At 53.3% G+C, this 25878-nt stretch overlaps 1 protein-coding gene across 8 annotated transcripts in view; it reads right to left on the bottom strand.

Moving 5' to 3' along the window:
* The window catches only part of HNF4A (hepatocyte nuclear factor 4 alpha), a gene marked incomplete at its 5' end in the record, with an annotated part of 64680 nt that overhangs the window by 14977 nt on the left and 23825 nt on the right, over positions 1-25878 (bottom strand). For 4 of the 8 annotated variants that reach the window (XM_082669691.1, XM_082669692.1, XM_082669693.1 and 1 more), the window contains 5 exons: positions 689-844; positions 1544-1650; positions 7446-7540; positions 8651-8825; positions 12903-13055. In XM_082669691.1, coding sequence (XP_082525817.1) covers positions 689-844; positions 1544-1650; positions 7446-7540; positions 8651-8825; positions 12903-13017 — 648 coding nt within the window. Of the gene's footprint in view, positions 1-688; positions 845-1543; positions 1651-7445; positions 7541-8650; positions 8826-12902; positions 13056-22146; positions 22187-25878 lie in introns of those variants that run through there. The other 4 variants (XM_082669696.1, XM_082669698.1, XM_082669695.1 and 1 more) reach the window with 2 other exon arrangements.

Here is a 25878-nt window from a genome sequence, read left to right as displayed (position 1 = left end):
CTACTCAGTACTCTGTAATGGTCTATACGGGAAAAGAATCTAAAAAAAAAAAAGTGCATATATGTGTATGTATAACTGATTCACTTTGCTGTACACCGAACTAAATCAACCATGCTCCAATAAAAACTTTTTAAAAATGGCAATGTCCCTCAATCCTCCCAACAGCTTTCTGAAGTGGATATTACAATTCCTACTTTACAGATGAGAAAATGGAGGCTCAGAGAGAGAAAGTAATTTGTCCGGGATCACACAGAGAACCTATCTTAGAGCAAGGGCTCAAGCCCAAACCTCCTGATCCCTGCCCCTGACCCCCTACCAACATCCTCCCCAGGAGAGCTGCCTGGGGCAGTGGTGCAGTGGCTACTAGCCTGGACTTTGAAGCTTGTCTGCCTGTTCTATTACCAGCTGTGTTGGATACTAGCTGTGTGATCTTGAGTAAGTTACTAAACCTCTCTGTGCCCCAGTTTCCTCACCTATAAGATGGTCATAATAGCACTGATCCCCTAGGGTTGTTGGAAAGATTAAATGAGCTAATATTTATAAAGTGATTTAAACAGCTCCAGGCACACATGAGCACTGTGTATGTTTGTTAAATAAAATCAGACCAGTCCAAGGCTATATCCCAGGTGGGCCAGCAGGACCCACCTGCCCAGGGCCCGCACTGCCCGCAGACCATGTTCACCCTCACCTGGTCGTCCAGGGGGAGCTCGCAGAAAGCTGGGATGTACTTGGCCCACTCGACGAGCACCAGCAGCTGCTCTTTCATGGACTCACACACATCCGCGATGCTGGCGATCTTCTTTGCCCGAATGTCACCATTGATTCCAGAGACAGGGGAGGTGATCTGGGGGAGATGAAGGAAAATGCTGGGGATGGCCGGGCCCTCCTTACATCCTCTGTCCCCTGCACAGAGCCCCCGCCCCGGAGAGTTCTCCTGTCTGGAAAAGGGCAGCTGGACTGTGGGTGCCTTCTCCGCTCTGAAGGAAGCTCAGGGAAAACCGGAAAGGGAGGATGCTGAGGAGGCAGTTATGGGGGAAGAAGCTCTCTCTGGGTCTTTATCTGCTGCCTGCCCCGTGTGCCCTCCTCCACCAGCTCCTTTGAACCCCAAGGAACCCCTCAGCCCTAGAGGAGAAGCAGAGCAAAAATCCTCATCTTCATCGGATAAGTGGAGAAACCACTGCCCAGAGAAGTGCTGTGACTTGCTCAAGGTCACACAGCAAGGGGTTGGCTGAGTCCCATGTGCTACTCTGTCCACTTGTCCACTCCTCTTTTCTCTCGGGGCTAAGCTGATCTCAGGCCCTCAGCGAGAGAGAAAACTGCTTGGCTTGCAGAATGCAGGCCCCACAGGGCCCCTGAGCGCCGGCTGTGGGTCTTTGCTACTAAACCGGCTGAGCGACCCTGGTCTCAGTTTCCCTTCTGTGATAGCTGAGGGCCCTCCCATCTGCTGCTCCAGGGCCTGGCTGGGGAGGTCAGGGGTGGAGTTGAGATTCCTCTTTGGGGTGAGGGATCCCCAGGTGGGTGGATCCTGGTGGATCCCCAGTACCTGCTGGGACAGGACCTCGGCCTGCAGGAGCGCGTTGATGGAGGGCAGGCTGCTGTCCTCGTAGCTCGACCTGCGAGTGCTGATCCGGTCCCGTTCGTTCTGGACGGCTGTGAGGAGGCAGAGAGAGGTGGGGGTGGGGGGCTCCCGTGACATGAGGGGTGGCTGAGGAGCAAGGGGAGGTGGCTGAACCCAGAGGGAAGGACTGCAAGGCTGGCCTGGAACAAAGGAAACAGGGTTGGAGGTGGGAGTTGGGGGGCGCTGGGGAGCGTCCAGAGGGCAGAGCCCAGATCAGCGTGTGGGAATGGGGGGAGATGGGTCCTGGCCCAGCTGTGGGAGAACTTGCCAAGCGCCACAACTGCCCCGCACACAGCTGGGTGGCTGTAGGAGTGACCCAGCCATCACTGGAGGCATGTAAGGTCGTGATGACTTGGCAGAGGGCTGAAGGTGGGTCTTGAACTTTGAAGAGGGGATCTGTCTAGATGACAGGCTTTCAAGCTCTGTTTTGAAAAAGGGTCCCTTTCTTTCCAGATGAAAGTGTATAAAACAAGCAAAATGAATTGCTCTGGGTGACGGAGATGGTCAGGGATTCCTGAATGTGGAGGCAAAAGGCCTGGAGGCCTTTGTGGAGGCAAAAGGCCCCACCTGCCCTCAGCCATCAGCAGGAAGTGCATGTGCTCTAGACAAACCTCTCAGGAGCAGCTCAGGAAAGTTTTGGCTCCCTCCTGACCGACTGCGGGGCCCCCTGCCAGGAACTCAGAGACCCAGGGCCTCCATCCACCAGGGCCTCACCCGCCCCCCGGCCATCCCCATCCTGGCCTAAGATGTAAGGTGGTCCTTCTGCTGCCCTGGCCTGGCCCTCGGAGTCCGGGAGGCCTCACGGTGGAATGTTTTTGAAGCTGGAAGGAGGGAGGACGAGGCGGCAGGAGACCTGGGTTCCTGTCGGGATTCATCCCTCACTCTCCATGTGCTGGTGGGGGTCACATCCTCTCTCTGGGCCTCGGTCTCCCCATCTATAAGCTTTTCCCTCCAAACCTGCTCCTCGGGGTCTTTCCCACCCCAGGAACAGGCAGGTTCTTGCTTCCTCCCAGCCTGGGAGTCTCACTATGTGCCTTTTTTCTCACACTCCAAATTCCATCAGAAAGCTTTGCAAGCTCCATCTGCGGCTCCCGCTCCGGGCTGCGCCCTGGGGCAGTTCAGACCCTCCTCACCGGTCACTGTGCTTCTGGCCTCGCCCCTGCCGTCTGTGCACCTCTCGAAAGACAAAGGGATCCCCTAAAACCCAACTCAGGTCATACCCCTCCACTGCTCAAAACCAGGACCTCCCCATCATACCCGGAGTAAAGAGACAATTCCTCGCGATGGTCCTGTCTCTCCCATCTCGCTTTTATTCTCTCTGCCTGTCAAACCTGCCTCCCCGCTGTTCTGGGACTCACTCGGCCACTCTCCCTCAAAGCCTTCCCGCGGCTGTTCCCACTGCCTGGAATTCTCTTCCCCCTGCAGCTAAGCTGCTTCTTCTTCATTTACTCACGTCTTTGTGCAAATATCACCGTCTCAGAGACACCCGCTCTGACCATCCTGTCTGATGTGGTATCCCTCCCACAGGCTCTGCCCTTTCTCCAGCCTTAATTTTATTTTTTTGCTGTACGCGGGCCTCTCACTGTCGTGGCCTCTCCCGTTGCGGAGCACAGGCTCCGGACGCACAGGCTCAGCGGCCATGGCTCACGGGCCCAGCCGCTCCACGGCATGTGGGATCTTCCCGGACCGGGGCACGAACCCGTGTCCCCTGCATCGGCAGGCGGACTCTCAACCACTGTGCCACCAGGGAAGCCCTTTCTCCAGCCTTATTTTTCTTCTTGGTACTTACTCTCTGTTTCCTTCTTCACTCTCTGTCTCTCTAAGAGAAGAAAAGCTCCAGAAAGCCAGAACATCATCCCTATTGTCCGCTGCTGTAGCCCCAACAAGTAGAACAGAGCCTGGCGCACAGTAGGTGCTCAATAAATATCTGTTGAGTGGCTGAAAAAAGGCGCAGGATGAGACAAGCTCTGATTCTTGGGCACATCCTATGCCCCGTTTCTCAATGGAACGTTGACATTCCCGCTATTCAACTCTCTCCTGATTTCACACATTGTTGAAATCAGAGAATGAAAGTCAGATAGTGTACAGGGAGCCCGGGAATTTAGTGGGATATGATAGAGGTCCCAAGGTAAGAAACCTCCTCTCCCCAGACCCACCGTCCTGGACGGATGCCAGCTCCCAGCACCGCTCCCCTGCCCGAGTCCTGCCCCGCCCGCAACACCCCTCCCATGGCTACCAGCCTGCACCCACCAGGGCGCCAAGTGGCGGCCTAAGAAAAGGGCTGCTGTCAGCAGCTGGGGATTGGGCTCCTCAAGGTTAGGCCGGTGTTATCAGTGCCCGGCGCGAGCTCAGTCACGGAATGATGTTTTCCACATGTTTGCTCAGTATTAGCAGGGTCGGGGACCTAAGGTAACTTCTATTGAATATTAACCGGCCCGGGCAGAGGCGGAGAGGAGGACCAGCCTGTCTTCCGAGAGAACCCCTGAGTCGGGGCGTAGGGGAGTGCTGGGCCGGGGTTCCCAGGAAGGGCCTCTCAGACGGCCCCTGGCCTACCGCCAGCTTGCACCTCCTGCACCCCTGGCTCTGCGTCCTGGGCTGGTTTCCGACGCCAGGAGTCAGACATTTGTCCTGGGTCTACCAGCAGGGGCCCAGGAAGGTGTAGGTTTAGAGGAAGAAATTTGAGACCGGCTGTTGAGCCCATTGATTCCCCAGATTTCTTCCCAGAGTCTTTGTTCTTTCAGGGAACCCACTTCTGACCACCGTGGAATAGCCTCTGGCCAAACTTATAAGACTTTGAGGTCGAGAGGAAGTTTCAGGAATCTCGACCGAGAAGGTGCCTCCCAAGGCCGTCACTACTAGATTTCATCCAGGGACCTTGGTGTCTGCTCAGCTCTGAGGAGGCTGAGCTCTAGTCCTGCCTTCCCCCACCCCGACCCAATCACATCACCTCTCTGACCTCAACTTCTGCATCTGTAAAATGGGGAGGGGGTAGATCTGATGACCTCGTATACAACTGACTGGTCTATAAATGCTATGTTTGCGGCCCATACCTTCCTGTCCTGGCAACTTTTGAGTTTTAATCCCTGGATCTTCCTAAGGCCATCGAGGAAGGGAAATAAAAACTGGTCCCAACTCTCCTGATCACTGGGGCTTCCACCGAGAATCTCTCTTGACCTCCCACCAGGCCGAGGAGGGGTGTTGGGACTGTAAGACTTAGGTAGAGCTAGTAATGTCCTGACTCCCCAGAACTTGACCACAGTGGCAATGGAACACGTTGTTACCCTGGCCTGTTCTCAAAGCAACCAAGCAACTGCATGTGTCATGCTCTCCTGGTTAACCCAAGCATGTAAATAAGCACCAACCTTTACTAGCCCACACTCACTTGCCATCGGTCAATTCTCCTATCCTCCTGGAGTAACGCCACCTTCTCCAAGACGAGAAGCCATTGGCTATTCTCAAGCCTAAGCTAAGGCAGAATGGCCGGGGGCTCTCCCTCCCCTTCCAGGAGCCAGGATCTGGGCCCGCTGCCTCTGTGGCAGCCCAGTGGGAGGATCAGGGAACAACTACACATGTCCTGGTGGGCAGTATGTACTTGTACGGGTAGATCAGTGGGCGTAAAGGTAGACTCAGAGCTGGAAGGGTTCGTTATCCACCCCTGTCCTTTTATAGATGTGAACACTGGAGCCCAGATGGGGCAGAAACTTCCTCGAAATGACACGTGAAAGTGACTCTGAATATTTAACAAGAGACATCTATAAAGACCATCCAGATGCAGGACCAGGCTACCTACAGCCTAGGAAGGTAGCCGTCTGCTCAGGTGAGCTGCCAACCTTTCTCCCACCTGCCTGTCACAAGGCCTGGAATTTTAACATGAGAGATTCATTCTCTCAAACCTAAAATCTTAGGCTGTCGGGGTGATTGATAGAATCACTGGCTCTTAGACTATAGCTCTCAATCTTTTTCTTGCCTCCAGCCGTTCATGCATGCCTCATATTCCCATTCATAACATTTCTTTCTTTTTTTTTTTTTTTGGCCACGCTGCGCAGCATGTGGGATCTTAGTTCCCCGACCAGGGATCGAACCTGCGCCCCTGCACTGGAAGCATGGAGTCTTAACCACTAGACCACCAGGGCAGTCCCCCATTCATAACATTTCTCATTCCACAAAGTCGTTCTCAAGTTCAAGGTGAGACTGGCTCAATCCCATTGATAACTGGGTAGGGGAGAGCAGTGGGGCATCTGCCTTTTGAAAAAGGCCCTCCCCGACTTTGAGGATAACTGAGGTCTGGATGAGAGAATTGTGTTGCTGCGAGCCAGAAGGGGCCTTGGAGACCACGCACTCCTTCGTGAGGATCACAGGCCCAGGTTTCCCAGCAGGGCTAGTGAACTCTAAGGGCTCTGTAGGGATGAGACCCAGAAGCTGTTTCCCAGGGAGGGAGAAGAGAAAACAGGGGCTCAGAGGTAGAGTCGGGGAGGGGAGACAAGCAAAGCCAAGTTCCCGTCCTTTTCAGTCTGCCCGGGGAAGGCTGGGTCCCAGGATCCTGCTGCCGCATAGGGTGGGGTGGGGTGTGTGTGTTTGTACAGAACTAGACCAAGGGTTTTGGCTGCTGTGCCACAGCTGCGGGCTGGAAGTGAAGGTCTGGGAGCCAGTCCCAGGGCTGGGAAAAGTGAGTTGAGCAGAGAAGGAGACAGAGATTTGAAAATGAGCTCAAGTTACCCAGAGAAGCGGTTAAAAGATGTTTGCCTCCTGAGCTTAGGCTGAAAAACTTTTAAACATTCCTGGGGTCCGGAGGGCACAGTAGGCAGCACTGAGGTATCGTCTAAACAGCAATGAACTCGGGTCCAAAGCTCTGGGTTCAAACCTCAGAGCTTGTCTGACCAGCTGTGGGGCCTTGGGCAAGTTGCTGAACCATCCTGGGTTCCCTCGTCCATGAAAAGCAGGAAGGATAACAGTGCCACACAGGGCTGTCATGAGAATGAAAGGAACTATCAACTGTGGAAATGCCCAGCCAGGGGATTGGTATCTGCTGGTGGCAGGAGGCCAGGGAGACCCGAATAAACATTGTGTCCCAGCGTTCCCATCCTCCTCCACCCAGGATGAGTCTGGGGCCTTGTTCCCTCTTCCTAGAACGGGAGAACGCTGGGTCACCCGATGCCCAAGAAGGAAGATTAAGAAACTGCTTGCGGGGGGCTTCCCTGGTGGCGCAGTGGTTGAGAGTCCGCCTGCCGATGCAGGGGACACGGGTTCGTGTCCTGGTCCGGGAAGATCCCACATGCTGCGGAGCGGCTGGGCCCGTGAGCCACGGCGGCTGAGCCGGCGCGTCCGGAGCCTGTGCTCCGCAACGGGAGAGGCCACAGCAGTGAGAGGCCCGCGTACCGCGGGGGGAAAAAAATAAAAAAACTGCTTGGGGAGGAAGCTCAGCTACAGAACTCTCGCACCCCCGCCCCCACTCCCATTTGCTGAGTCTGGGTGGTGGGTCCTGGATGCTCGTAGTGCCGTTCTCTACACGTTTCCTAATGTTTGAAATAGTATATTAAGAAAAAGCACCCAACTCGGCTGCCTCGTGTTGGTAAAGGCAGGCAGGGGTGGTGGCGCTGGGAACCTGAGTAGCTGAAAGTGGGAGCTTATCTCTTGGAATCTTTCTCAAGACCAAGCCCAGCCCCTCCCTATGGTCAGATTTTCAGGCCCTCCCTCCTCTCAGCCGTTAGCCAGTCACCCTGGGGCCTGTCACCAAGTCATAAAGTTGTGGCCGCAGTTGTAAATGGCTGCCGGGAGCTTGCGGGTGCAGGTGGGACAGTGGGGTGGCAGGGGGAGGGTCGAGGCTCACCTTCCTTCTTCATGCCAGCCCGGAAGCACTTCTTGAGCCTGCAGTAGCGGCACTGGTTCCTCTTGTCCTTGTCCACCACGCACTGCCGGCTAAATCTGGGGAGGGCTTTGGATGGTTGGGTAGAGAAGAGACAACCTTCCCCCTCTCAGGTCTGAACCAGGATCCTGGCCATCTGGTTGACCTCCAGCCTCTTTGTTCAAACCTTTCATCCCAGGAGTTCTTCTGCTAACCAACCAGGAGCTGGAAAGGCCCTATGGACTCTCTGAGAGCCCAACCCTGTCCCGCTAAACATGGGGAAACTGAGGCTCAGAGAGGCGACACGTGGCCTCAGACCACTCAGCTGCAAGTACAAGGCACTGCTATTTCCAGCATATCCTATAAAATCCCAGAGCCCAGAGTGGGCTCTTGATTGTGGATCAGTGTCAATACTTGGTCCACATAAGCCACATTCTTGGCGGGGGGGATATGGAATAGAGGCAGTACCCACAGTGGTTATGGGTGGGACCCTGAGTGTCAATCTGGGCTCTGACATTGATTCAAGCTGGGTGACCTTGGGCAAATTCCTAGTCCTCTCCAAGCCACAGCTTCCTCATCTATAAAATGAGAATAATAATAGTAACGACCACAGCTGGGTGTTGACAGGTGACAATGAGATAATTACCTTAATGGGGCTCAGCACACAATCTGTTCGTAGTAAGGGCTCGTAACTGACAGCTACCATTATTTTATTATTGCTGTTACCCAGAACGTGAGATGCTTTGAAGGAGGGATCTCCAAGGCCTTGAGAGAGGTGGAAAGGCCGGGGCCAATCCCCTATTTGCCCCAGAAAAAGCACCAGGTTGGGGGATGGTCCTCATCCTCTGAGGCTTCAGAGATGGCTTGATCCTAAACCACATGGGTCCCCATTTGCTAAATGGGAAAAATAACAATGAGCTTCTGGGAACGGTTAATACAGGCAAAGACTTAGTATGGTGCCTGGCACATGGTAAGTACTCAATAAATGTCAGTCTATGGCTTTATGATCAATAAATGAAGTTTCTAGAATAGATGTTCCCATCTGGATCTGCAAGGACTAAGAAATCAGAGGAGGCTTGAAGGGCTTGAAGGGCAGATGCCTCTGGGACCTATTCAGAGAGAGGACAGACCCGGGGGGACATTAGCCCAAGTGCACCCATTTCCCAGCTGGAGAAATCAACGTTCCTCACCTGCAGGAGTACATGTGGTTCTTCCTCACACTCCTCCGGAAGAAGCCCTTGCAGCCGTCACAGCTTGAGGCACCATAGTGTTTGCCTGTGGCCCGGTCCCCACAGATGGCACACAGGGCGCTGACACCCAGGCTGTTGGGTGCGTTGAGGTTGGTACCTTCTGATGGGGACGTGTCTGCACCACAAAAGAAAAGTGAGGACACAGCGGGGGCAGAAAGTCACCTCCCGGAGGCCCTGCTCTCCTGGTGGTTTAGATTCAGAAACTGAGATGAGCATTGTGGGGACCTCCCCAGGGCTTCAGCCTCAGCTACGCCCAGGTGCTGTCATACTCCCTCCAAGAACTTGGGCAAGTTCCTCGCCATTTTGGAACCCCCATTTTGCATCTGTAACTTAGGGACGGTTGTGGCACTGACTTCACAGAGTTGTTTGCAAAGGTCTGTTCCTTCCCATCGTGGAGACCGCTAGCCCCAGCTTTTCTCTGGGAAGGAACGAAAACCTGGCTGTCTCCTAGGATGCATCGGACCCTTGTAGACCCTGATTGGCTGGGTGGAGGGGACTGTGGGAGGGGCAAATATTCCCCCAGCATCTGCCCAGAACCAGGTCCTGTTCCTCACTCCTCACTGAGTGAACAGGTCTGGGTGGCTCTCAGCTTGGTACCCAGGGGCCCTGAAACTCTCCCAGGGAACAGGAAGACATACATCAAGGACAGTGGCTCGTTTGCCCTCCTGGGAGGATCATGGCAAGGATCTGAGCAACTCATAGCAAAAGCTACTGCATCTATGTAGATGTGAAGAGGGGAATAAGAGGCAGGCGGCTGGGGTCCTGGGTACTAGTACTGCTACCAACTTGCTTGTGGCCTTGGGACAAGCTCCTTTTCCTTGCTTCAATTTCCCCTGGGCCTCAGTTTCCCTAACTGTAGAGAGGGGCAGTTTGACTGGTCCAGTTGTTTTCCATTTTTTTTAAGTTTCAGCAGCTGAACCCTCTTTTTTGTAAGCAAATCTTCCACCAAGGATGGACCTCTTAGAGAAGTTGACAAGCACTATCGACCATCTCCCCAGAAAAATGCCTACATACGCACATCTCACAAAGTCACACACACACGTGTTTTCATAGAAACCCTGAATCCAATCTTGAATTCCTAGGGAACAGCTAGCTAAGAACTGGAGAGGGATATAGTGCTGTAGTTAAGAGCACAACCTCTATAGCCCTTCTGCCAAGTTTAAATCGTAGCTTGCCCACCTCTTAGCTGTGTGACCTTGGTTGCATTAATTTACTTCTCTGTGCCTTCATTTCCTCACGTGTAAAATGGGGAACATGATAATCCCCAGGTCTGTTATGAAGATTCAGTGAATCAATATATGTGAAGTGCTTGGCACATAACAAGCACTATATCAGTGTTTGTGAAATGAAAACTTTTCTGCAGAAGAAAACTCTGGGAGCAGATGACTTCCAGCCTCCAAGCACGAGTGGACATCTCATTGCTGCTGTGGCCTAGCTGAACATCACCTAGACTCCCGAGGGTGCCCAGGAGTGCGGCCCCCTCCACTTGGTGAATTATTCCTGGAGATGGGGATAATTGTTAAACTGCGTTGGTGCCCTTTCTCCCTCAGCCTTGCCTCCTCCAACCCCCAGGAGAGCTGACCCCACAACTCAGGCGGAGGCTGGGGGAAGGGGCTCCCATATCCTGGGCAGGATAGGATGGGCGATGCCAAGTGTATCACCCCACTCCCGGGGTCAGCTGATGCTGGGTCAGCTCCCATTCTCCAGGTGAGAACATCAAGGCTCGGAGAGGACAGGACTTGCCCAGAGTCATCACATTGCTGTTAAGTAGAGGAACCAGATTTATGGTCCAGGTGTGAGGGCCAGTGCTGGCCTCTGGCCAGTGCTGTCCTTATTGGGGTGTCTGCTGGGGCCTCTGATAAACAAGGACTTCTGCCACTTCTGAATCAAGAGTGGCAGGCAGGTAGGGAGCTATCTTTGGAGCCTTCAAGCCTCCAGCCCAGGATGTATGCAAAAGATAACCCCAACTCTCAACCCATTTCAAACTCCAAGGGAGAACGTAGACTCTTCTTAGAGATGCTCAGAGTTCCTGAGACGACTCATGCGGGGCCAGGACCGGTTACCAGCGCTAAGCACTCAGGTGCCTTATCGTTTTTTTTTTTTTTTGCGTTACGCTGGCCTCTCCCATTGCGGAGCACAGGCTCCGGACGCACAGGCTCAGCGGCCATGGCTCACGGGCCCAGCCGCTCTGCGGCATGTGGGATCTTCCTGGACCGGGGCACGAACCCACGTCCCCTGCATCGGCAGGCGGACTCTCAACCACTGCGCCACCACGGAAGCCCCAAGTGCCTTATCTTATTGGATCTTCTGGTTAGCCCTGGGAGGCAGGCGCTATGATTTACTCCCACTTTACAGATGAGAAAACTGAGGCTCAGAGAGGAAAATGGCTTGGCAAGTTCACACAGGTAGGAAGGATTTATGCCAGAATTTGAGCCCCGATCTTTCTGGCTCCAGAGCTGGAGGCCGTCCTGTCTTCAGAACAGCCGGTAAGGAGCCTGGCCTCTGTCTCAGGAACACACAGTTCTCGGGAGCTGGAGATATGCGCTTTGAAGGGGTGATGGGGGCAGCCCAGGGCTGGGCGGTGACCAGGTGTGGCAGCACACACTATCCCTCTGGGGTCACACAGACCCTGCCTAGTGCAGCAGCTTCTTGTTTACCATTTCCTGTGTGTTTTCCCCTCAGTTCCCTCACGTGATACCCGGACACTCCTAAAAGCCGGCCGGCCAGCAGGCCTCAGGTGACTAAGCCCATTTTGTAGAATATACAGAGGCCAGGAGAGGGGAGGTGACATGCCCAAGGTCACAGTGAGTGAATGGCAGGGGGAGGCGAGCAGCTGGTAAGACTGACCACGGGCAGTGCCCACTGACCACGGGCAGGGCAGATACCTCTCTGTGGCTGAGCTGAGCTGACCCAAGTTCTACAGACCTCAGCTGAAGCCGCGGAGCCATGGAAGGCCAGCCTCCTCTCCTGGGAGGCTGGCCTTCGACCAGTCAGGTCCCGGCATCCTGGCTTCCAGGCCTCCTCCCTTCCCCCATCTCTTTGTACAGGAGACCCCCCCCCCACCTTCAAATGTGCTCTAGGTGATATGGGAGCGTATGTATAAACCTGGGGAGAGACACACAGGCAACACGATCTGCTCTAAGACAAACGGACCTGTTGCTGATGTGAATCGCATTTGTTGAATGGCAACCCTACACATCACGTGTACGCAATCACATCACGTGTACACAATCACATGTGCTCTGGACCCCCGAGGGCAGGGATACGCACACACACACAAGCAGGTATAAACAGGATGCCCAAACGGGACATACACCCAGGAAGCTCGGGGCACACAAACCAATCCACATCCACAGACCACGTGTGCAAACATCCACAGACACACGTACACACACTCATCACCGCTCACGGACATAAGCAAGGCAAACGCAGGCATTCCCTAGAGACACCAACAAACACAGACCCACTCAGTGAACAAATGCAACTAGAAATAAGACACAGAACACGCACACACAGACGGGCGAACACAAACATGCAAGTGGATTCCCGGAAACACACGTTTGCAACACACTGCCACCTGCCCACACGCGTACACGGAAACTCACGCATGCACGCCAAGAGGAGGTCACGATCGCACACCAGCGCGCACGCACATGGCACACGCACTACTGATCCGCGTCTCATTTAGCAAAAGCTCCCTGAGAACTCCATTTTCTCTGAGTGGGGCGTTCACCCCAGGAAAGTCCCAAAGATGCCCTGAAACACAGCTGTACCTCCATCCACCGTCCCCAGGGACAGGACGTACCTTTCCATCTCTCTGGACCTAGAAGGGACCACGTGGACCAGTTACTGGAGCTGGACACCAAGAGGAAGCTCCCATGAAGTCCCCGCTCCCAGTGACACGCTGAGCGGGGACAGCTTTGGTAATGGGGACCACAGGGACCTGGCAGGAATACCTGGGACCTACTTTTGCTGAAGATTTGCCCTTGCAGCACGCCCCCAACCCAGAATACCTCTGGTCACTGTACCTGGGCACATCTGCTTCACCTGGCGACACCTGTGCTCTCACCTATGGGACCAACGTGCTAATCTATCAGTCTCCCAGTCCCAAATTGAGTGCTGAAGACTCGCTCCTGTACCTGGGCACACCTGCCCCCAACTGGCACACCTGGGCACACCTGCCCCCACCTACCATTGCCCATCGTCAACACCTGCACATTCTCAAACTCCAGGGTGGTGTAGGCTGGGTCCAGCGCAGCACTGTAGTCGGCCATGTCCATGTCGACAAGGGTTTTGGAGAGGCGCATCCTCCCCTCTTCACACCTCGGCCACCTGCCCTGCCCAGGATGCCCACCCCGAAGGCTCTGGGCCGAGCCCCAGCCCCCGCCCTCCGCCCTCCCACCGCCTCCTCCCAGGTGCCCTCTCTGCCTTCCTGCGTTTCAAACCGTCCTCTGGGAGGATCTGCCGGGAGTCTTGGCCTAGCCCCTGCGAAGGGGTGGAGGCTCTGCCAGGGAGGGCTGGGGGTTAATGGTTAATCGGCTCCCCCACTGGTGGACCGGCTGGGCGGGGCCACAGGGATTTGGCTGTTTGCTGGTTTCTGGCTGACCCCCCGGGGTGCTGTTACAACGGATGGGGCCCCAGCTCCCCAGTATTGTGTTAGCAATTCTGTAAGATGGGCACACTAATTCACCAGCCTCCATCTGACCCTGACTCAGCCACCCTCCAAGTCACTGTCACCCCGAGTCAGGCTGAGACGCTCACATATACCCTGGGACACTGACAGCCTACCTCCAAGATGCCCTAATGCAGTAACTTCCCCAATCATTGACTTCGACCCTCAATGCTCTCGCAGAGATAAAGCCGCCTCAATGGCTCACGAATCAGAAACACAAATCCCAGGCCCCAGATACCAATCTTCTAGATCCTCGTTCTGGGAGCACCCTTCCAGGTTCCTGCCTCTCCTGGGAGCGGGAAGGACTGAGAGGCCCACGCTGCTGTCTGGGTCCCCCGCCCTGCTCCCCAGGACCCCTCATAGGGGGCTGCTCAGTCTGTCACAGCTGCTCAGGCCCAGACAGACTCCATCTCCCAGGTCCCTGTCACCTGCTCCTGTCGCCCTCCCTCGTGCCTCCCCCTCCCCTTGGGGAACAGGCAGAGACAAGGCTTACAGCCCCGCAGACCTGGATTAACATTCAGGCGCCTACCACCTACTAATCGTGACTTTGGGTAAATGATTCTCCTCTCTGAGCCTCAGTTTCCTCTTCTAGAAAATACACGATCAACTTCAAAGGGTGGTCTGCGTATTAAATGAGATGGCATTAGGAAAACACCAAGTGGTGCCCAGCAAGCGTCCATCCCCTCTCCTCCTGCCCCCCTTGGCCTCCCTTTCGTATCTCCTTTGTTTCTCTCCACCCACCTCCTCCCTCTAGAGTGGGCTTCACGGGTGAGCCACCTGAGCCGTGCACAGAGCTCCACTCTCGGGCTCCCGTGTTTGGTTTAATGCTCGGCTGTTCTGAACAAGGGGCCCCCCATTTTCGTTTGGGACCGAGCCTGCCTGCCTTCAATTCATGGCTTACTCTTTTCTTCTGCACCCTCCAGCCCTCATTGCCCACCGTGCAGACACTTTCATGAGCTCCCAGACTACCTGGGGTGGTGGAGCTGGAAAGTGCAGGCCGATGTAGAAAGATCTGGGACTCTGGAGGCATGGGAACCTGTCCTCCTTTGCTGGCGGGAAGGGCCGGGCACAGGGATTTGGTAACAAGAGCGAGAGTGGGTGAACTAGTGAGAGAGTGCATGAATGAGTGAGTGGGTGGGTGAATTAATGAATGAGTGAATTAGACAGTGGGTGAATTAGAGACAGGGTGAATTAATATGTGAGTGGGTGAATTACTGAAAGAGTGAATGAATAAGTGAGTGAATGGGTGAATGAATGAGTGGCTGAATCAGTGGGAGAAGCAGCAGGTGCTTGAGGGGTGTGTGGAGGCACCCTGCTCATATTCTTCCAACTATTAGAAGCCCTTTCTCTGCCCCGTGTAGCTGTGTTCTCCTCCCTCCATCTTCCCCCTGGAGCTGAGATAACTGGGGTGGGAGTTGAAGGGGCGGGCAATTGTTCTGGAGGAGAAGAGAAGCTGGATTTGGTGTCAGGAGACCTGGGTTTAGGAACTAGCTCTGTCACTATTTGGATAACTTTCCTTAAATCACATCTCTCTAATGACCTCAACTTTCCCATCTGTAAAATGGGGTGAAGATACTGGCCCAGTTGTTTATTGATCAGGACAAGACCACAAGGGAGGGAGGGAGGAAGAGAAATTCCATTAGGGCTGATGGAGAAGACTTCAACTCCCGGTGGGTTCCTCCCATGCTCTGCCAGGAACATCTGAGCCTGGCTCCAACAGCCTTGGGGCCAAGGCTGAGCCGGGCAGGAGACCCAACTAAGGCATAAACACAGAGGAGAAGGAGGGGCAGCTCTGGGAGGGGCCTTCAAGGGCTGACTCCGGGTCCTGCCACCTGTCTGGCACCTGTGACAGGCCACACACCGCTAGTCCTCTCACAAGCCTAAACGTATGGCATCTCATCGAGTCTAAGAGGCGCAGTTCCCTATTTCTAAAAGTGGGCTGGGATCGCTGGCATGTCAAAGTGTAACGGTAACAAAAATAACAATTTTCAACCTCTACAGATGGCATCTTAGATTGAATTGAATAAGGTCTATGATCAACTAAGGTCAACCATGCCACACACATGCCTGTTACATGCAAGAACTATCAGGTGGGCAGCCTGCACACGACAAGCTACTCTGTACACAAACAGTGGCATATGTGCTTTACCAAACGCACAACACGGGTGACCCACTGCCCGTGAGGCACATTCCAGAAACCTATTTCACATCCCATGTCCCACCAATCACAACCCACCCCATAAGTAAATCTACCCACCCATGAACTAGGACTTGCATAATCTGTTACATACACAAATCACCCCACCGTTAGCTGACCCCAAACAATATCTTCTAGATACACGTCCCTCATATAAATGACTGGCCACCTCTAAGACCTACTGGCTCTGTGGTCTCAGGCAAGTTATTATTTCAAAGCCTCAGTTTCCCCTTCTGTAAAATGGGCCTAACTTGAAGTTTGTTGTGAAGATGACACACATCCGCCCCCACACCTACCCCCACCCCACCCTTAAAGGATAAACCATGGACCTTGAAATCAGAAAGACCTGGGTCAAAAGTCAGGCACTGCCAACTTCCCAAACGCTGTGACCTCAGGTTCCAGCTTTCTCAGCCCTCATTTTGGCATCAGACAGCTTGATACCTTTTCCGCGGGGACAGCACGAGCGTTAGATGACCGAGCGTAAGCACAGAGTGCAACAGCAGGGGTTACGGTCATCAGTGGCTGACTCCTTGACCTTGGCCACATAATCAGTTGGAATCGGGACCCCCTGCACAGGAGAACTCCAGGGACGGCTTGCCCAGGCCTGAACAAACCCTGGCCTCTACGCCATCAACTCAGCAGTCCTTCTTTATCTCTGGCCCGGCCCCTGGGGCAGTCAGACCCCAGCTCAACATGCCCCAGTTCCCAGGGGACAACAGAGAGGTCTCAGAGCTCAGCTGGAGGTCCCACTCCTTTTCGTTGTAGATGGAGAAACAGGGGCCTAGGAAGGGAAGGAGGGGTGTTTTGAGACCACTGTCCTGGGCAGCCGGGGGTCGGGGAGGGGCGGCAGTGGGCAGGGTGCTGAGGCCTCTGGCGCGGATAGTGGTTAAGGGAGCCGCCGCTCTGGCCCACAATATTTTTCTTTTAAATGACAATAATGGCTAATGTTTCTGGAGAGAATCTGTGCTAGGCCCAGTGCTAAGAACCTTCCACTCTTCTCTGTTTATCTGTCCCACTTTGTAGGTGACAAAACTGAGGCTCAAAGAGGGGAAGTCACTTGCCTAAGGCCATAATGATGTAACAGGAGGGGCTGTAATTGGAACCCGAGTCTGACTCCAGAGCTTGAGGGCTTTACCCCCTCCACGCTGCCTCCCTCCTGGATCCCTGGAAAGAACCCTGGAATTCTGGAGCACTGGTGGCTAGTGATTCCATTGTCACGTTACTGCCAGGGAGCTCAGGGATCTGAGAAGTGAAGGAGCTTGGCCCGGGGCACGTGCAGGTGCAGAGGCATCCTCCAGACACCAGCCACCACGGGCCGCCTGGCGTCTTCATGTCCCCTGGGCGCTCAAGTCCCCACTATCTCCTGTCTCCCCTCCCCCGCCCACAACCCAGGGAGTGGTGCAGGGAACCCGGGACTTATCAAGACAGAGAACAAAAGTCGTGGGGGAAAGAAGCCAAGAGCCATCTCCACTCCTGGGTAGGGCCCTTCAGTTTTGCCCCTTTGAAATTTCAAATTCCAGTTTGTGGACAAAGTCCTAACTTTCTCACAATATAGGTCCCCAACAACTGACCAAACTCCAGTCCAGGCAGCCGCCAGGCCTAGGGCTGGTGTGGCCTTGCTGCTTCCTTTGGCAGCTCTCGAGGTCTAGGGGGAGGGGTCCTGGACCAGCTGGGGTCTGTCAGGTCATCCCTGCAGCCACAGCCCACCCCACAGGGACCCCTGCCTTCCACCAGAGAGGACAGCCCTCTTCCTGGAGCTGGGATCTGACACTGGCTGGTGCCGACAGCACGTACCAGGTAGGCCCCCTCCCTCCTCCGGGCATCTCTTCTCCCTCCTAGCACTCCTAAAACATGGCTCATCCCACCCTCCTCGTCCTGGGTACAGGCCCTGTTGGCTTAATCCAATCACAGAACTTCAAGACTGGACAGGGTGTCCCAGCCAATCCACCCATTTGGCAGATGGAGACACCGAGGCCCCCAGGAGAGTGGCAGCCGGCTGTAGGCTGAACCTGGGACATAGACCCAGGGCCCCTCACAGAGCCCTGAGGAGGGAGGACACATGCTCCAGGCCATGCAGAGGCAGCAGGGGGAGCTTGGCCTTAACAAGAAGACCAGGAGCTTGGTGAGGCCCCCTTTGCTTCATCCCAGGCCTCGAGGGCCCTGGCAGTGCCTCTTACAGACCCCAGAGGGTGGAGTGTCTGTTCACTCAGTGACTGATGGCCACTCGCTGGGGTGCCACGGAAGTACTTCCGAGAGGAAGACGAGGAAGCTCGGGGCTGAAGGCCAGTGGGTTTGGTAGGAAACATTTATGTGGTTAACTGATAACTCAGCCCCATCCTTGGGCCCCTGGAAGCCTCCTTCCTCCCTCTCCTCAGCATGATTAAGACGAACTTACCTGCCTGCTAATCATTGCTGAGCCTGTTGATTTTGCCTTAAAAAATTAACTGGGCATGAGTTTGCGGTTTGCCTCACCCCTAACCCTGCAAAGCAAAGGCCTGGGTGGGCAGGAGGCCGCCGGGTTATGCAAGAGGCCTTCAGCCACCCCACGCACAGCGAGCGCCTCCTCTGCTGCTCTCCAAAGGGTAGGTTTTGCTCAAGAGTCAACAGTCTGCTTGTTTCCCCTGCTCTGGGTCCTGAGCAAATTTGCTGTGTTACCAAAGAGAGATAAAAGCAGCTGGGGGGTGGGGGGGGGCGGGGAGAGCTTTCCAAACAGGGATGCGAAGCGGCCGCTTTGAGCTGGGGATTCTAGAATCCTGCGGTGTCAGACCAAGAGAGCCCTTAGGAGGATGCGGCCTAAGGCCTTTCAAACTGGGTTCTCAGGTCCCAGGAGCCAAGGGAGTGTAGGCAGAGGCCCCACTTCACCCAGTGCCTGCCTCTTAGGGACACTGTCCCTCAATATTTCATTTGAGAGTGGAGCCAGCTGTTGTTAATGAGAATCAGAAAACTACTGGTCCAGCCTCATCCCCTCACTCATCGTACAGATGGGGAGACGGAGGCCAGAGGGGGGAAGTGACTCGTCCAGGGACAGAAGGTCACCCGGATGTCCTGAGTCTCCAGCTAGGCTGGGGCAGACAGGAGCTCTCTCTGGTACTCAGTGATGTATTCTGGATGGTAGTGAACATCCCTGATGTTCAGCCCTGAAAGGCCCTTCTGAAAGGCCCTCCCTGAAAGGGCCTCCCTGAAAGGCCCTTCTTTGCTTTTTACCCTCCCTCCTGGGGCTGGCTGGAAGCAGAGTGGTGCCTGAGAGCCACCGGAGGCCCAAGTCAGGGGGATCTCACCTGGCCCTGTGTCCTGCGGGCCCTCTGAGAAGCAGCCATGAGCTGCAAATCAGAGGCTCAAAGTTATAACCCATCTCAGCCACATCCTCTCTCTGGAGGCATCAGGCCACAGAAAAGGATGCAGAGCCCTGCCCTGACTCTCAAGACCTCTCTGAGTCTCAGTTTTCTCACCTGTAAATTGGGAATAATAATACCTAACTCATAGGGTTGTTGTGAGATGAAATGGAGTGGGATATATGCAATGATAACCATGGCCAATGTTTATAAAGCTGTTTTGAGGGTTTTCCATGTATTAACTCATTAATCCTCACAACCACTCTGTGAAGTAAGGCAATGTTTTTATCACTATCTTATAAACCTGGAGCACAGAGAGGTTGAATCATATGCTGCAGCTCACACAGCTTATAAGAAGCTGAGATTCCAACCTGAGCAGAATCTGTGCTCCAGAGTCTGTGCTCCTAACCTCCAGGCCACCCTGCCCTTCCAGGGCTGGCACATAGTAAGTAGTCAATGAAAAGTGGCCAGTATGATGATAAAATAAGCTCCATCCCAAGGCACAATTGGGCTGTGTGTATGGACTGTGAGGGCTGGAAGGTGGCAGAAAGAAGACATATCTCTGGGCTGGAGTGGTCAGGGAGGGTTTCCTGGAGGAGGTGGCATCCTGGGCAGAGGGAACATCCAGAAGTGGAGAACATGGTGGGTGAGGGTGAAAGGGCATGGAAGCTGCTCTGGCTGGAAAGCAGGGTATTATGGGAGATGCTGACTGCAAGGCTCAATAGGTAGTGTAGAGAGTGTGGTCGAAAGAATGATCAGGAAGGAAGCCAGGAGGACTTGGGTCTGTGTGGGCGGGGCCTCCCCATAGGCTGCCTTCTGCCAGGTGGCTTGTGACTTCTGGGCTGAGGCTGTTGCTGTCCTCCTGCGTGTATGTTCCTCCCTCCTGGTATGTTCCTGACTTTATCTGCTGGATGTGACTTTGGGAGTTAGATGGGTCCTTGCCTAGACCCTCTCGGGTCTGAAGGGTGCAGGCCCTGGTCTTCAGGTGAGGAATGAACCCACATCCCAGGAACCACCGTGGGGCTCCCCACATCCTTGTTCTGAAGGGTTCTAGGGATCTGCCTGGAGGTCACTGAGATGAAGTGTTTGGGATCCCGAGACTCAGGCCACGGTCACCTCGTACAGTTGTACAGGTTGCTCACTGCACAAAGGTTCTCTGGCTAAGGGGGCAAGTGGAGGTGGAAATCCAGCCCTTGTTCCACTTACCAAGCCAACTGCCCATGGAGATTTGCCCGCTCAGAGGGGGGCACCATTCACTTATTTTCACAAAGGCTCCATGTGAGCCCTGTTCCAGCTCTGCTTCCAGCCACTGTGTGACCTTGGGCAAGGTCATTTCCCTCCTGGGCCTTGGTTTCCCATCTGAAAAGTTGTCTAGCATAAAGCAGAAATTCAACCCTGATGGTGAATTAGAATCACCTGGGACCTTTAAAACCTACTGATGCCCAGGCCCCACCACAGTACAATGATCAAATCTTGGGGTGGGGGTGAGTGGGTGCTGGCTATGAGTATTTTTTAAAGTTCTCTGGTGATCCTGATATGCAACTAAGATTGAGACCTACCACAGGAGGGCTTAAAATTTTGGAGCTGGAAAGGCCTAGATGTACATCCAAGTTCTCCAATTTCCTAGTTGCAACTTCAATGAGGCTCCGTTTCCCCATCTGTAGAATGGGAACATAATAGCTTCCTCATAAAGTCAGAATGCTAATTCAACGGGATGCTACTCAGACAGTGCTGGGCACTGTGGTGGGCATGTAGGGAGCTCCTGATTCTTGGTACCGATGACTATCATTTTGCTATTGGCAAAATGAAATCAGCTTAAAATAAAGGGCCCTTCCAGGTCAAGGATGCAGAGACTCGGGGTCAGGCTTTCTCGGTTCCTGAGTCAAGTCCTAGTACGTGGGTCGCCATCTAGGCTGCACACCTGTCACATTATTGAGGTCTGAGTGATTATTCTGATGGTTTGATATCTTACCCAATCTATTAAAACACTTAAATTTCCTTTGGAATCGGTACTACGTGCACATGATTCAAAAGTCAAAACAATATAAAAGGTGCACTTTGAGAAGTCTGGCTTCCACCCCCAATTCCTGTCCACCAGTCCACTGCCCTCTTCACTGTAGCTAATCACTTCCCTTAACTTTCCCTGTACAGACCAGGCAGCGTATGAGATCGTACGATATCATCCCCCATCTCTTAAACTGTTCTGCATCTCACTTTGTTCATTTAATAGCCTAACCTGGAGATTTTTCCATAGAAAATGAGAACAAGCTTTGAGGAAGGAAGAGTTATTGCCCCCCTTCACAGGTGAGGAAACTGAGGCTCACACTGCTGAGTCAAGAGCATTTGAACTATCGCTACTTGGCTCCAGAGCCAGTGTTTGCTCCCCTGCCCCAGTGTGGCCTTCCAGGAAGCCTGACCCAGGAGTGCTTTGGAACTGGGCCTAAATCTCTCCAATGCAGGCCTGGCAGGAAGAGGTGGGGTGGGGATGGGTTCTCAGGGCCCCCACCATATCCAGGCCCTGAAGTCACAGAGGGGCTGAAGCGTGGAACAAAAAATGTCCAAAGTCATCCTGATAGTGACCCAGTGAGGGGATGTCCCCTGGATGGAACAGTTAGGGCCCGGTGGCCATGCCCTCCAGTGGACTGGAGCCTGCCAGGGACATTCTGGCAGGCTCAGACTATGCAGGTAGCAGGGGAGGGCAGGAGGAGGGGGAGAGGTGGGGAGGGAAGGGAAGCATGGCTGATGGGACAGGCCCAGGGGAGAGAAGGCTGAGGGGACCCCATTCTTGGAGGTCAGGAAGGAGGATGTGGGATTCATGGCAGAGGGGGCAATGACATTTTAACCAAACATTTTCTGCTCAGGCAACCCCAGGGCTCCCTCTGGATTCCTGACCTGCTTCAGTTCACTGTCTCACTGACTGGGGACAAGTCACTTTCCTGTTCTGTGCCTCAGTTTCCCCAAAGCAAAATGAAGCAGATTAGGAAGCTGGTGTTTAGGTAGCTTTGAAACACCCCTAAAAGACTCTGTGAGGCTCCCCTCGCCTTGTTGACAGAATCTGAATCTTGCCTTGATCAGAATGGGGTCCCGCCATCAAGACCCTGGGCCTTCCTGGGTTGGGGGCTGGGGTGACAACATCTCTATACTGATCCAAAATCTGGACTCCTCCCCTAGGTCCTGTGTCTCTCTCCCACCACCTCGTCCTCCTTTCCAGGTAGATGTGGAGTCAGGATCATACCTGGGGTGTCCCGGGGGAAGCCCTGGCCCCAGTCTGACATCCTCCTCCTGGTGTTATGGGGTCTCACACAGTGGGCAACCTCTTCATCCTTAAGGGAGCTCCCACAGCCACTCTGGCACCCAAGACCCTGCGAGGGCTGCCGGGCAGAGTTAATCTCTTAATACTAGTCACAATGAGATTTCAGGGATGGAGGGAGGCGGTCTCCATGGAAACTGCAGACCAGCCCAAGACCCATGCAAGGAATTAGCCTCAGGGCTCAGTAAGGGACTCCTAGAGACCCAACCCAAACAGGAACAGGAGACACAACGGCCTGAACTCCTGTGTCCTGCTCCAGGCCTCCTGCTGTCTCTCTGGAGGGCCCGAGACAACCCATAACCCTCGTACTGCCTCAGTGTTCTCCTGTTAAACTGGACGGAGCCTCCTTCACAGGGAGAGCCCTGTCACCTTTCTGGGCCTCAGTTTCTTCATTCTCCAGTTGGGGGTTATAATCCTTAACCCAGAGCCTTTTCAGAAGAGTTCACGTTCAGAATCTGCTTCAGCTAGGCCTTTTCCACTCAGACTGTCAACCTAGGCCAGGCATTTCACTTCTCCCAGCCTCAGTTTCCTCATCTATACAATGGGCACAATCACTATGGCACCTGACTGGTGGGTACTGATGCTCAGCGACGGAGTCTCCTTCTCACCTCTTTCTGACTGCCCCATCCACACTGTACATCTGCCCTCCACCCCAACCCCTTGCAGCTTTCAGAATCCCGTAGCCCCAGCCTTGTCTCTGGCCTTTGCACATGCCATACCTTCTGCCCAGAGCAGCTGTCACACCTCTCTCTTTGCCTCCTCATCCTCCAAGTCTCATCTTCATCTTCCTCCAGGCAGTCCTGCTGGCTTGGACAGGTCAGGGCTCCCCCTCAGTGCTCCCACAGCCCCTAATACTTTATATCATCAAAGTTTAATCACATGGTGGTTACTGGTTGTCTGCCTCTTCCATTGGACTATGTCTCATTTTACCCTTATAGCCCCACGACCCAGCTGGCAGGTAATATAATGAGTTGGATGAATAAATGAGCGAAGGAATGAAGGAATTTGCCCAGCCAGTCATTCGACATTTATTCAGCACATGCCATGCGCACTACTCTGGGTGCTGGAGATAAAGCAGTAAATAGGTAAGATCCCTCCCCAACAGGGTTGCTGTTTTAGCAAATAAAAACACAGGATGCCCAATTACATCTGAATTTCAGATAAACAATGAATAATTCTTTTAGTACAAGTATGTACAAAAAAACACATGGGACATCACTTATATCTTTTAGAACTTCTGTTGTTTATCTCAAATTCAAATGTAACTGGGCATTCTGTATTGGATCTGGCCACGCTCTTCTCTCCCTCACAGAGCTTACATCCTGGTGGAGAGGTGCGGTGGTAACAGACAGGAGGAAGTAAATAAATTAAAAAGAAGAGAATTTCAAATAGTGGTTAAGTGCAGGGAAGACAATGAAACAGTACAATGTGATAGCGCCTTGGGATGGTAGGGGGTAACTGTGGATATGGTGATATCACTCCGAGCTAGTGACCTTGACCTTCATGAGACAATTCTAAGCTCCAGTGAGATGCTGCTTTGGAAGAGTTCTTTGAAGATCTTAAAGGGAGTGTAGGCTGTAAACACTGGCGGCTGTTAGTTGAGAGGAGGGCTACGAGGCGAGCAGAGGGCGCAGCCGGGGGTCGCTGCTGAGTCTCACCTGACAGACTCCACAATTTTGCAATTTGGATCTGGGCCTTCACAAACCTTCGCGAACCCGCAGCCGTCGGTCAGCCAACGCCCTCTGCGGGGGCTGAGAGACAAAGGACGGGGCCCAAAGGGCTGTGCAGAGAAGCGTGGCCACCTGGGCCGGAGCTGTGAGCTCCGACGCCGTCCCCCCCCACGCCCAACCGTCCCTCGGTGGCCCTAGGACGCAGGGGGAGGAAGTGGCCCAGATGCGCCCCAGCGACGTGTTTTGCGTGTCCTGGGCTCCGCCTAGTGGCCAAAGCAGGAACTGGCGTACAGAAACCTTTAAACAACCGAGCGGGCTTCACCAATCACAGCGGAGGTCGTATTACAATCCCACCAATCACAGGCCCAGACGGACTACGACTCTCCAAACTCAGCAGAAGACGGCTCGAAATGTCTTCTGGGTTTAGTTACGGGGCATGCTAACTTTCCTCCTATCACACATCACCACGTGGTCACTGCACCAATCAGAACGCAATGTTTTAAAACTGGTTTCCTAAGGGGGGCACCGCGCTGCCATTACACCATCTAGGGAATTTATATTCCGAACTTTCGGTCCCAATGTACAATCGCCTTTAATGAGGGTCCCAGGTTTTGTGCGGGTTCTATGTGGAAGCCCATGGTTGGATTCAGGGGCATTCATATATCAATATTTAATGATATATCATTAAATATCCTCCCCCACTATAAAAATTAATGTGTGGGTCCAGGAGAGTGGGTAAAGCATGACCTTTGGAGTTACACACAGCTGAATTGGAGTCCATTTACTAACTTTGTGAAGTAGGACAATTCACTTCCCCTTCCTCAGTTTTAAAAAAGAACAATAATAATAACGTTAATTGTCACAGTCCATCACCCCACCCCCAACTCAGTTATTCAGGCCAAAATCCTGGCAGTCATTATCTTTGTGTCCTTCCTCCCACCCCTGCCAGCTCTTCATAAAATCTAGTTCTTGCTACCTCCGACAGTATCTCAAATTTTCATCATCTTTTCATCTCCACCACAGCCAACCGTGTCCCCATCCCCCATCATCTCTCCAGGTCTGCAAAAGCTCTTTTCACTTCTCTTGTTTATCCGCTCTGGGTCTTCTACCACCCACTCTATACCCAGGGGCCAGGGATGATTTTCTACAAGCAGATTGGAACAGGTTCCTCCCTTAAACAGTTAAAACTTTTAATGTATTTATACTAAAACTCATAGAATTCAAAACTCCCATGAACTGTGAGGCCTGCATGACCTTGCTTCTATAGCCCTGCATTTATATGCCATTCAATCCCATCCCAGTGGCAGCAGCCACACTGGCCTGAAAAAAAAAAGGTCTTTCAGATCCTGATTTAATTGTCGCCTTGTCTGGGAGGGCTCTCCTACATATTTATGTAGGTTCTTCCCATCCTTCACCCTTTATTCTCTGTCCCTGTACCTGATTTTTCTTCATACCGCCTATCACAATCTAGAATTACACATATGTTGTGTTACTTGTATATCTATTTCTATCTCTTCCACCCCCATGAAGGAGATGAACCTTGTCTGATGTGTTCCCTAGGGTACACCCCACATCTTGTACAGTTTAAAATTAAACACATAATAAGCACTTAATAGATATTTGTTGGATAAATGACTGAAAAGACTTGGGGGGGAGAAACTGATACAATGTACATGAAGTGCTTAGTACTTAGTATGTATTCAATGAAAAGGATTCCATGTTTTCAGGGAAGTAAAATTTTAAAAAGAGATTAAACATCATATGTGCTCCTATGTTTGTAAGGGTTTAAACTCTTGTTTACCAGAATTTCTTGACCTCAGCGCTGCTGACATTTTGGGCTGGATAACTGTAATGGGTGGCTGTTCTATGTACTGTAGGATGCTTGACAGCAACTCTGACCTCTACCCACCAGATACCAGTAGCACATGCCCCCCTCCCAACCTATGACAGTGAAAAATATCTCCAGACATTGCCAAATGCCCCTTTG

The sequence above is a fragment of the Grampus griseus genome (genome assembly GCF_964374135.1).
Source record: "Grampus griseus genome assembly, chromosome: 14".
NCBI classification, from domain to species: domain Eukaryota; kingdom Metazoa; phylum Chordata; class Mammalia; order Artiodactyla; family Delphinidae; genus Grampus; species Grampus griseus.
Note: the sequence above shows the minus strand (reverse complement) of the source record. Positions and strands in the feature narration are given on the sequence as shown.